The sequence below is a fragment of the Protomyctophum parallelum genome (assembly GCF_964188405.1).
Source record: "Protomyctophum parallelum genome assembly, chromosome: 1".
Lineage (NCBI taxonomy): Eukaryota > Metazoa > Chordata > Actinopteri > Myctophiformes > Myctophidae > Protomyctophum > Protomyctophum parallelum.
This window is the reverse complement of record NC_139697.1, coordinates 80,357,716-80,371,094: the sequence shown is the minus strand read 5'-3', so window position 1 is coordinate 80,371,094 and position 13,379 is coordinate 80,357,716. Positions and strand designations below refer to the sequence as shown.

Sequence of the window (13,379 nt, the reverse complement as noted above, 5' to 3'; positions counted from 1 at the left end):
AGAAAGAGAAGGTAGGAGACGAAGGGAGGGAGAGGAAGGGGAGGGAGAGGGGAGGGAGGGAGGGAGGGAGAGGAAGGTATGGGAGGGAGGGTGCAGGAACGCCATGGCCTTGTGGGACCGTCACACATACTGTAAGACTAACAGAGCTCGCTGACAGTACAGCCATGCTTCGCTCACATCACAGCACCTCTCCGAGGACCATAGACACATCCATGTTGGAAATGTACTATCGGAGCGATAATTTATGTTTCACGAGACAACACGCATAATTCCTTCCCAGGCGCATGCATGCTTGCTTTATGCGGGAAATTGAAACATGCAGCCCTAAATAATCAATGTTATTTAGGGCTGCTTTATTATCACGTGTAATGGTAAAATAATGTCGCACAAGCCCTTGAGTATTATTAACCTCAAATTTATATTAAGAATCATCAGTAATGGGGTCAGTGTCACATAAAAATATTCAAGTGAGACCTGACAAAATCTCTGATTGTCTTTCTTTGGGCTGCAGTGTGAGACCTGCGCATTGGATTGATGAAAAAAGAACGAAACAAATGGCTGTTTCTCCCCATTAATGTCCTTTTGACAGTAATTACAATGGAATTAGTTGGGAGAAAGAGCCATTACAATTATTCATGTCTATGCTTCTCTATCAGCTCCGTAGCAGGAGTGTGATGATGATTTAAAGGTGGCTTAAATCATCAGCTCAGGCCTTCGTTGTGGTGATTTATTCAGACCATGTATTCCACACAGCTGGAGAGGAAAGTGGGAGCCAGCTACACGGGGAGTCACGTCTGCATATTGTCACAGAGATACATTCAGGCCTCAGTTTATTAGCTATAGCAGACTGGCTCAACCCAAGCGTGACCCCGGCTGATGAGTTGTTTTCACACATTCTATTCTGCATTCCCACTGTTGTTGTTGTCCGTGCGGTTGTGGACCACCTGTTTGCTTATGTCGTTCTTGTCACTCTCCGGTTTTTATTTTCTATTTTCCTAATCAACAAGCTGTCCATTTTTATTATTATCCCCCCCACCCACCCACCCAATCACACACACACACACACACACAATACATCTGTTGTCTTTGTCATCCGGGAGAAAAGAGTAGCCATTTCATGCTGGAGCTGCCACGCCTATATAGCCTATAGAGCAGGGGTCCTCAACTAGAAATGATGAAGGTCCACAAATATTTTTTTGAATAAGACCGAGGTCCGGTCCCATGCGCGGCATCCATCAGAGAGCGGGGCTCTATGCCCGTTTAGTATGGTCAAGCCAAGCTTATACAAATCAGATCGCCTTCCACCCAACCAATAATGGGGTGCAGAGTGCAGGCCCGGAGTGGAACTCCAAATCAGGCCGGGAGTTATACGCCCTGGCAGGCCACACTGCGCGCACGCATAGCGCGCACCAGAATTTTGGGGGCCCTTGGGGGACATTTTGGGGGCCTTTGCAGCAATTTCACATGAGAAATGTACCATCTGATGTTATTTATAATATTAACTTAAAAAAAAACTTTTTTTTGGGTGGTCCACAAAGAGGTGGTCCGCGGTCCGGTCGCGGACCGCGGTCCGCCAGTTGAGTACCCCTGCTATAGAGCGTACCAAAATCTCGTCAACATAATGTGTCACGTGGTAACGGCCGCCATACTCGTTGGCTTGTCTGGTTTGTTTACATTGAGCGACTATGTGGTGTGCTTGTATACGTTCTTTTTTAAAACTGACCTCACAATGGTGCAGACTTGCTCGACGTGACCACAGCAGGTCACGTCGAGGGAATGAGCCACAAAACGGAATTAGATTTTCAGCTTTCCAGCATGGAGACAGCATCAAGTCACCCAGATTGACGAGTTTACAAAAAGACGTAGAATGGCCATATGGCGCACGGGCGCAGAGACATAACGTTCAACAAAGTATCTAAGCACAGCCGTGTTTGTTCACGACATTTTCCTTGTCATGTAATGTATTTGGGCCCGACGTTCTTTCTATCCATCCTGGTGTTGGTTTACTATGTTGTCGCCAAGAACGAGCTCAATATTTACAAAAACATACCACTGTCACTCTATTCTGAGTGATGTGGGCTAGAGTTTAAAGCCCACAGTGGTAGAAAATGTCTTCAAATGTTTTACTTACAGTAAGTAAAAGTATCAATACTGCAAGTACAAAAGTATTTTGGCATCAAAATGTACTTGATTACCAAAAGTAAAAGTACTTATTATGCATTATGCAAGTTTTTAAAGGTATAAAAATATTTTGAAAATAGCAGATAGATGTCTCTAATAAGATAAATAAGAATGTATACAGGGCTGAAGTGGTTACGGTATGTTTTGTAATAATAATCAAAATCTACAAAGTAACTAGTAACTAAAGTTTTCAAATAAATGTAGTGGAGTAAAAGTACATTATTTGCCTCTGAGATAGTGGAAGAACTAAAAGTACAGTAGTATTAAACAAAAGTTTTAAAATAATTGTAGGGGAGTAAAATTGCAATATTTGCCTACTTCCTTTATACACCACTGAATGTAGCTATGAGACCAATTAGAATCTCTGACTTGTGTGTCTTATAATCATCACAGGCCACAATTTATGGCCAACGGACCTTTATAGACCCACAGGCAAAATATTCCTCTGAATGTTATCGATGCACTCAGCTAGGTCACAAGGTTACTTAAATGCATTACATCTCAACCCAAGAGGAGTCTGAATGCCTCACATTCTCACTTGGACTAATGCCAATCATTCTCCTTCTCATGGATGTATTATGAATGGCAGAATAAGTTGTTTAGCTCACGCCACATTTTGCGTTGCCGTTTAGATTCAAGTGGTTTACAACACTTTTCTGGCGCACTCTCCAAAACACTGCACAACATGCAGGTTTTTTGTTGTTGGTTTAACAACATTTGTATTCAAAGGACTGTGCTGTAGAATTTTGCATTATGCAGTGTTGCGATGATACTTTTCATTGATTTTATTTTTATTTTTACATTCCACAGTTTAGGGCAAGTTTCAGAAATCTTAATGTGACTGTTTACCTGCAAATTTGACATGCATTTAGTAAACTATAGTGACACAAACAGAATGGCATTTCAGCCATTCAAGGCATTAAATGGCAGCATTGAAGTGGAATGATCAAACCGCGAGAAAGTAAATCATACATTCAGTTTAGCTTTTTGCTGTATTGTTGATTTACCTTGTTTTATTTTTTTTATATATATATTTTTAAGTTTTCCTCGAGGAATGATAAAGAGTTGCAATTATGAGAGCCAATTACATCTTCAGACACTGTGGACGATTCATCCAGTCAAAGAGAGAAGGAATATCTGATGTGGAAGTGGGCAGCTTTCAGCCTCTGATGAGGAAGCCATTTATGTGTGGCTGCCATTGTTAGCTATGAATAGACAACACTCCCACTAATCACTGTTTATTATACTTAAGAAGCCAGCATTAAAGTTAAAAGAAAAACATGGGTGTTGAATCAAGGACTGGTGATTGGATGTTTTCCGGGCAGATTGTTTGTTCCCTATGCACAGAACTGGAGGCGTACGTGCTCCTCAAAGCGGGTCTAATTTCCTGCATATGGCTTCGGAGCTAATGGAAGCCTTATTATTAACCAGATGGAAAGGTTGCCATCGCAGGCTCTCTAACCCATAAATAAGTAATAACTTTCCTTAATGTTTTGCACAACTAAATTGGGAGGTATAACATTTTGACAAGGAAAGACATTATGACTACAGACGATTTGTGCTATTTGCTTCTGGAGTTTTAGCTATGATATAAAATGCTGGTAAATATCTAAAGGATCTAACGAAGAAAATAAAGAGAATAAAATGCACAAAATGACATGAACCTGTAGAGTGTAGAATTGTAGATCATGGATGTTGGATGCATTTAATAAACAGAGAAACTATACATTGAAATTCAATCAAATTCAAAAGAGCTTTATTGGCATGAGAAAACAAACGTTTACATTGCCAAATCAGCTAAAGAAAAACAAGAAAAAAACAAACATTTTATGTTATCTTTTTGTTTCTATGTTAATCATTCCATTTTAATGAACAGCTTTGGTTTTGACCTTCAAGGGAGAAAACAACTGTACAAATAGATGAGAAAGCCACAGTTTTCTGTTTTACATTTTCATGTCTTCAGGGCACCGGTGTTTGTGTCTGTTACACTTTGTATAAAACATATTTTGTAATTACTAAATGTGTAATTATTTCCTGCCAAAGCACAACAAACAGCTCTTGAGGGCAACTCCTCGTCATCAGCAACGATCTGCATCCGCGCTACTTCTTTTAATATCGCTGACATTTGCATTTGCTTTTATGTCTTGGGCTTCGCGTTACAGCAGTGTTGATTTTGTCGACTAAAACTATGATGAAAACTGTCGACTACTTTTTTTCGCTGAGGAAAACGAAATAAAAATTATGCCACAATGAGTAAAACTAAGAGGGAGAAGTTAGGGAGCGGAGAAGAGATCCAGTAGAACTAAAAGACAAGTATTGTTTGGTTGTGCTCTGAAAATAGCAGATCTTAATTGTAGATTGGCTATTTTCAGCATGCAGGCATTACACTACCATTAAGGACCGCCAAAATGCATTTTAGTTTACAAATTCAATTCAATGTCGACTAGAACTAAAACATTTCAGATGACAAAAATTTGATTTTCTTGTCAAAAGACTACAACTAAATCAAAATTGTGCTGTTAAAAAAAAACCCAAAACAACCCTGTGTTTCAGGACCCCACGAATGGCTACTACAGCGTCAACACCTTCAACGAGCACCACCACCACCACGCTGGCACGCCGACCATGTCGTCGCTGGCGGCCAGCCAGCAGCAGCAGCAGCCGCCGCCCGACCTAGTCCGAAGCCCCGCCCCCTGCAGCGGCACCATGACCATCGGCAAGCATGTGCGCGTGCCCACCGGCATGTCCTTCACCAACATCTACAACACGCTGGGCGCCGGCCCCAACCGCCTGTACGACTACGGCCAGCGCTTCGTGCTGGGCACGGGCAGCAGCTCCATCGAGCTGTGCGAGCGCGACTTCCACCAGCGCGGCTCGCTGAGCGACTCGAGCTCCTTCATCGACGCCATGCCGTGCGGCGACAACAGCAGCAGCGCCGGCAGCTACAGCAAGCAGGACGGCTACGTGCAGTTCGACAGCAAGGACAGCAGCAAGGCCTCGGCCGCCTCGTCCTCCTCCCACTACTCGCAGTCGTCCTCGCAAAACGAGGACCTCACCCGGCCGCTGCAGAAGCGCATGCAGACCCACGTCTAGTATAGCGCGCGGTGCGGGGCCGAGAGATCGGAATAAGCAGAGCCACGGGACACCACCGGTCGGGGAATTCGAGTGGACGTTTTCATAGAAACCCAAAACTCGAGATGCATTATTTTTCCCCGTATAGTGTTCAGTTCCACTGGTTGTTCTTTCAGCAAGGGGTTGTTGATGGGAACCTTTTTTGCGACCTGTTTTTTGGGGGGCAGGTTTGGGAGAACGACACAATGAGTCCTGACGAAACAAATGGAAGCTAAATGCAACACCATTCTCATGATTGCCACAGTGAAAAAAAGAAGAAAAAAAATCATGACAATCATTTGTCTGCTTTATCGACTCACACAGCCTAAAACATCGGTGAATTGGATGCTGTCGACCATTTTGTTTCCATTCGCAGTCTGCCTTGACACGTGCTGACGTGCATTTCCGAGGTGCAAAGTTATGGACATGTGAATATAAAACTTCTTAACATAGCTTTTTTTTATTTTAGGTTTGAGGAATCGAAGGGTGTGCTCGGCTGCCCTGTTAACATTTTGAGCACAACGGGTATTGCGGAACAACTGACAGCAACCATTTGTGTACCCATGAAACGATTGCGAGATGACTGATGATCCCTTTGAGGTGGGGAAAGGGAAAGGGATGGGAGTTGGCACCGCAGCGACTGTTGGATGTCACAAGGTACCTGGAAGATTTTGTGCTGAACACACCCTGGCAGCCTCTAACCGGAGCTGGATTTGACGTTGTTGTGATCCCATTTATAAAGTGTGCTGTACTTTGTTTTCTTCTTTTGAAGGCTATTGACTTTTTTTTTGGGGGGGGGGGGGGGACTGTATACAAATTGTGCTCTGTGGTGTATGAACTCGCAGATCACAGATGATGAATGCATGAAACCGTGGATGTGTATCTTTTGTTGTGTGTTTACACATGCAAGGTCAACATGCTGACGCTTTTGTACACTCCCCCACGCATCTCCTTCCTCGCGGCATTGTTTTCAGTCTTCCCCAATGAAGGGATTTTCTTTCTAAATGTTTGATTGTATACAGTGAGGGTGGGATCTCTGTACCTTTCCCATTTAATGTGAGACACTCGCAGCGGGCGTGTGTGTCCGTGCGCACACGTGTGTGTGTGCGCGTGTGTGCGTACACTGTCTCTGTGGCAACCATTCTCCAGCTGCCAGAGCAGTTTGTCATTTCTATACTTAGCTGATATTGTGTTGTTTACACTGGTTTACACTGTTTACACTGTAAACCCAGCATTTTGTGTACTGTGATTTGACTACTGAATGACAAGGGGTGAACATACAGCGACATCGACGTTTTCCCGAACCGATAATTCCATATCTTACCGTGACGTTTCACAAACACCATTATGTTTTGAAGTCTTAACAATTGGACTACCGACCTAAGAATAAGGATCAATGAGCAAAAGCCTGCCTTAATGACACTAAGTCAGTGCTGCTCAACAAAATGAAGATAGGCCTATCTTTTCTTTTTTTATATATATTTTTTTATCCCACGATTTTGTAACTCATTTTTCACCCCTGTGTCAATCATCTAATGTGATCCTGGGCTCTACACACCCTCCACCAACCTAGTCCCCATATCAATGTGTACTCCTAGGCCTATCTGATGTGATTAGGAGGTTCATTGGGCTGTTTCAACGTGTCAGTTGTCTGACAAGTAAACTATAAACTCGTGGTACAAAAACAGGAACAATCAAATAGGCAATCAATACACGGTGCAAATAAGAGTATATCCCCCATTATGTCACCTGTAATGATACTGGAAGTTTGCAATGAGGAATCAAACTCTACGATGAAAGCACAAATGGGTACAATACGGCTACTCATGTTGTAAAACTGAATTTAACTGAATAGCATGGGTTGATGTACTGTCATAACTAAGCACTTACAACTGTATTTGGCTCACCTTATTGTATAATAAAAATGAATCTCATCGCTGTTGTGTTTGACAATCCTACCATACATTTGGGGATTTTTGTTGTGAATGTACATTATTGTACATAATGAAATGTGTGCCAACAAACACCATGTCTTGATTAAAGAAATCTGCAGTTTACCTCGATACAAGTTGATTCCACCAACTTTATTTGATTGATTTGTTCAAGTAAAAAAAAAAAGGTGAAATGAACCAAGCTTTTGTGCAGAATGTGCCATTTAAACTTCTCAACGCTGCAGCTGTCTATACTTCTCTAGTAGACCAGTGACTTTTCTGCTTTTGTTCACAAAGCCAGCTCAATGTGTAACGTGAGCCATAATGAGGCCGTTGCGCCTCTACAGACGATCTTTGTCAGACACAGATGGTCTGTGTCTGGGATTTAGATCTGTAGGTGTGATCACTGATCACAGACATCCTTACACTCACAGAGGCTCTGTGTCAAACATTGCTTAGCTTCTTCTGCTTAACCACGTTCAACCTGGTGTCCCTATGTATATCATATTATAGATGATATAAAATGGGGGAAATAGCCGATCTACAAGCATGCAATGTGGCCACCTGGTACCATAAGCAAGATCACCATCATGGTCAGTATCATGGTACCATGGTCAGTATCATGGACCGTATCATGTTACTAGCATGGTCAGTATCATGTCAGAATCATGGTCAGTATCATGCTAGTATCATGGTCTGTATCATCGTCAGTAACGACCATGAGATCCCACCCAGAGCAAGCAATATTGCGACAGTGCACGAAAGACTCCCCCTTAGGAAGAAACGTTAAGCAGAACCCGACTCTAGGGTGGTCAGCCATCTGCCTCTACAGTGTCGGGGAGAGAAATAGAAAGGAGAGACAGGCAAATACAAACAATAGCAATAAAATGTAATGTAATGGTGTAAGATAATATAATATGGTATAACAATGTTGTCAGATAATACAATATATAATGTATGCTCTGTGGAGGCTCCGTAAAGAGGCCTGATCCATCGTCACACTCAACAGTCAGTTGGGGGTCCATAATAGAGGTCCACAGAACTCCCCGGATGTTGAGCCCATATACAGTGTGAATTACAATTGCACTGATGGGAAACGAACCCACACCCACACAACAAGTAACATATCAGTGTCAGTACCATGGTCAGTATCATAGCGGTGCGATTCTCAGAATGTAGCTGGACCCTGATGACCTTCAGGAAGACACGGCTGCAGTCGGCTGGCCTGCCCAGATACAAGGACGTCTGGACGGCTCTGACCGGGTTATCCTTCGCATTCACGTTGTGCAGAATCTGAAGGTGCTTCTCCTGACAGATGTTACATGGCTTCTTCAGGTTGCACTGCTCAGGAGAATGTGCTCAACCACATCTATGGCATCGCTTGTTATCCTTCAGCCATTTGGCGATCTGCTCCATTGTGAAGGACTTAAAGGTATCGCACTGACTGAGGAAGTGATCTGTACCGTCGCAGTAAGGGCAGAACGGTTTAGGCTTGTTCTTCTTGCCTTTCTCTCCGGTAAAGGATTTGGCAGATGGAGCAGGATTGGCTTGCGAGGGGTTCTCAGCGCTGTGGAGGATGGTCGCTGTCCTAGGATGGGCAAAAGGCTCCTTCCGTTGTGCCTGCTTGTGGGAGACAGGCTTCTCCTTCTTGTCATTAGGCTGCTCCTCATTGCCTTGGCACCAGGCTTCATACTGGAGCCACTGGGAGAACTCAAGGAGGGTGTAGATGTTCCCAGGTTTGTGAAACATCTGTCTGCGGAATGCTGCACGTAGCTCAGTAGGTAGTTTCCCCAGGAGCCTTGCCACATGTGACCCGCAGCTTAGTTCGATCTCCCCCTTGGGGCCGAGGGTCTGTAGTATGCCCACCAGGGCACGGATCTGCAGAGCGAACTTCTCAAAAGCTGTAGTTCTCTGAATACTGTTCCCTTTCATGAGCAAAGGTGGTTTGAGGGATACCAGCAGCGCTCCTGGTTGATTTCTTTCTGCATATTCTCTGCATCGTTGACGGTGCATGAATCCATGTGCCTTATAGAAAAAACATCAACTAAAAGATCTAATTATTGCCATAATAACTTAACAAGAGCCTCCGCTCTCACTAATGCAGAGTTGGTATGGCAGATGTTGCCCACGTTCTTGTAAATTAAATCCATACAAAGGCCATGACTCCTGAAAACATTTTGGAAAGCACTTTCCCCTCCAGACTTCAGGATTTTATTCGCCTATGATATTTGCTTTTTCTAGTGATTAATAAAGGGTCGAGGGCAGACAGACTTTGGACCAGGGGAAATCAACCGGTGACATTTCATCGCTCCAGCCCAGAAGGGATCCAACTTGTGGACCAAATAGTAATACGCCGTAACCTTCATGCTTCCCCTGGCATTTACAACACGCCAATCATTTATTTATGTCTTCGTTAGTGCAAATCATTTGCTTTTTCCTCCTCGGTTTGATCGTGTGCTTTATGATAATTGAGCCTTTTCAACTTAGCAGACCCTCTACATCTGTCAGACTAATTATACACAAGTGCATAACTGAACAATGCATATATATAGGCATTTTCTTTTTTTCCTCTAACTTTGCTTTTAATTAGCTTATTTAAACGAATGAGTATATTTTTTACTAATGAGTCACTGGAGAAGAGATGTGTTTGCAGGCATCTTGGCATGTGCATGTGTGTGTGTGTGTGTGTGTGTGTGTGTGTGTGTGTGTGTGTGTGTGTGTGTGTGTGTGTGTGTGTGTGTGTGTGTGTGTGTGTGTGTGTGTGTGTGTGTGCGTGTGCGTGTGCGTGTGCGTGTGCGTGTGTGTTGGCATTATTGGTCAGCACAGTGAACTTGTAGATCGGTTATTTTCAAATTGCCAAAGTACAGGTCTGTAGTGGTTTTGTAATAATAATCAAAATATACACAGTAGCTAACATCTACAAGTTTTCAAATATTTGTAGTGGGAGTAAAAGTACAATGTTTGACTTTGAGATGTAGTGGAGTAATTGAAGAACCTACTCCATTGTAAAGTAAAAATAAATAAAGTAAAGTAAAAATACAGTACTTGAGTAAATGTACTTAGTTAGTTTACACCCCTGAACATTTTGTACACTGAAATTCTGATGATAAAGTAGGTCATTATGTCTCCTGACTCCTGATACTTGCCAGTCATTTTGGTAACAGTTAAGTTGTGGTGACGTGCATGCCGCTCATTATCAATCTGCTCTCTCATTTGTAAGAAAGTCCTCTTTTCATTCCAGTTGCCAACAAATACTCTCTCTCCCCTGACATTAGTCCCTTGAACACAGATGTTTGGGAGAAGAAAAGTCCATTTGCTAAACATGTGTCAGTAAATGGATGGTGGAATACTTAATTAAAAGCCATTCCCTCAGTGGAAATCCTCTGAAGGGTAGAAAAAACATCAAATAGACTTACCTCATTAGACACCGCAGAGCCCCAACTTGAGGGAAGTGTGCGAGGGAGTGAGCGAGCGCCACTTCTGGCATCCGTGCAGTAGTCCTAAATTGGAATTAATGACAGAATTTCCACTATATTATGTTTAACATAGATTTCAAAAAAAAAAAACATGAGGTCATTATTTTTCTTAAACTACCAGCCCCCTTTAAGGGCTGGTAGTTTGTTTCAAGTTTCAGGTTTAAAAACATGACGGGCTGGTAACTAGAGCAGTGGTTCCCAAAATGTGATTCCCCAAGTGATTTCAGAGGGTCCCTATATGGCTAGCTTATAGTGCAACATTGCTCACTCGACGGAAAACAAACAGCATAGAGTGTATTTAGTGTATTTCTTGTATCTGCACATTTTCTTGACGGAATCTAGGTTTTATGGTCACTAGCAGGTTCACCCGGACCCTGGGTGGCTTGATTCTAGGCTTAAAATAATTGATATAAATATCTTTGGAAATCTGTATGGGGAAAAATACATTGGCTTTTTTTAAGTGGAACCACAAAATGGCAGCCACTGCTATGCCCTATCACTAGTTCACTACTGCATTGCTCTATACGTATATACGGGTGGCGGTGGTTCAGGGGTAGAGTGGCCGGATGGTAACCGCAAGGTTGCCAGTTCGAACCCGGGCTCCCCCAGAGTTAGTGTCAAAGTGTGGAATATGATTACAGCTCACATTTCATATAACAAAAAAATAAATCGATACATATCGTCGGGATATAATATCGATATATTGCGATATACGATATCGTTACATGCCTAGTTCTGACCTCACAGCACTCCAGTTAATGCACGCATTCTGATGAACAGCAATCAGCGGCAGCTGCGGCCGCCGCCCAGACAGGTATAAAAGCCATTCTTGTCTTAGGCCCAATCCCAATCCACTCCCTTGCTGACTCAATGAGCCCTCACTGACTTAGCTGCGCGTTCATGTGAAGTTTGCGAGGGCTTGAGGGATGTTCCATTTGAAATCGGTAAGTCAGTGAGGGCTCAGCCCCGCCCCTTTATGTGCCCTTTGCCAAAGTCAGCGTCGATGCTGACTTTGGGCTGACTTTAGCAAAGAAATTACCCACAGTTCATAGCGTTACCAGTGGAATGAGGGGGATCCTCCGAACGTCAATCATTTAATTATGCAAATTAGTTATGTATCGCGATTAGAATGTCAACAAACACAATAGTGCTTTCTCACTGTTCTCAAAAGGAGATGGAATGGAAGGATATAGGCTATATATTTAATAACAATAATAATAATAAGGGAAACATGATGAGAAATGACAAAAGTAGCAAAGTAAAATAATATGGAAATGAAATGTATAATGAATAGTATTATATATTAATATTACAACTCATATCACACAGGAAAGTGTATTTATTAAACTAATAATAAAACGATCAGCTTAAATACTAAAATAAACATAATATACATGTATAAATAGGCAAAGCATGTAGGTAGGCACTGGCTGTGAATAAGGACAGTCTTTATAAAGTGATGCAAAGTGTCATGAATGGCGGACTCATCTTCAAAGTGCTGTCCCATTTCTTTCACAACAATGTGGAGCCCTTACAGCCTCTCACCCTCAAGCACTTACAGCTGACGTCATTAAAGTCAATGAGGGTCCAAACTCAGGGCTTGAGGGAGGTAATTGGGATTGGGCCTTAGACTCATTGCTGGCTGGTTCGCATCACACAGACAGGCAGTGTATGCTGTAATCTCGCATCTGGTAAGCGCTACACATTCTCTCTTTTTGAGTTTTCAAATTTTAGCATGGTGTTAGATATGGGTATAATGATTTCAAAAAGCTGTGCAAACGTATTGGGAGCGCCCCCTAGTGGTCTGTTTACACAGACTCAAATATTAGACACTTATAGGTATGGTTGAAAACCAAAATAATTGATCAAAGAGATTTTACAAACGAACAACCAGAAAGGCATCGTTTTCAAGATGGCGTCCACGGTGGATAAAATGAGCTAACATGCCTATAAAAATGTAAAAAATCATAACAATTATGCACTTGGTAACTACTTCTTGAATTTTGGCATGGTGTTAGGTATGGGCATAAGGTTTTCAAAAATCCTCGCAAACTAATTTGGCTCGCCCCCTAGTGGTCGGTTTGCAATGAAACCACTATTATATATGTCAGTATATGGTTGAAACTCCAATAATTGATAGAAGAGATTTTTCAATGGATTATGTTACTAGTGGGTGTGCTAAATAACATACTAAATTCTTACGAAAAACAAACATCTAGAAAGGCATAATTTTCAAGATGGCGTCTACGATGGAGCTGCCGGGATACAATGAGCCCGGCTCGCTCCCACCTGTTAACAGAAGAAGATTAAGTTAAATTAAAGAAGACATCGTTTGTTGTTATTGTTTACTCACCTGCCAGCCTGCGGCGGATAAAAGAGACATTTTCATTTTGATAACGAATACAAAGAAACGCATATAATCCTTACCTTGTAAGAGTGAAAAAGGAAATATTTTGATTTCGAAGAGACTTCTAATTTGAAGAGCTACATACCGACTTCCTGTAAAAGAGGAACTCATACCTACCGTTTCCTGTGGGGGAAATAGACCTAACCAAGTACCTACCTGCTTCCTGTCGAGTTGGTTGGTTTTAATAAAAAGAGCTCTGCCTGTTGATTTGTATCAGAAGTGCCACAATACATACACAACATTCAACATATCAATGTTTGTGTTACGGAATGT

At 42.4% G+C, this 13,379-nt stretch overlaps 1 protein-coding gene across 1 annotated transcript in view; it reads left to right on the top strand.

Moving 5' to 3' along the window:
• The window catches only part of LOC310861486 (kin of IRRE-like protein 3), a 269,242-nt gene extending 263,192 nt beyond the window's left edge, over nt 1–6,050 (top strand). The window contains exon 16 of the mRNA XM_083768947.1: nt 4,735–6,050. Coding sequence (XP_083625073.1) covers nt 4,735–5,274 — 540 coding nt within the window. The 3' untranslated portion in view covers nt 5,275–6,050. The remainder of the gene's footprint in view (nt 1–4,734) is intronic.
• Nucleotides 6,051–13,379: the final 7,329 nt, after the last annotated feature.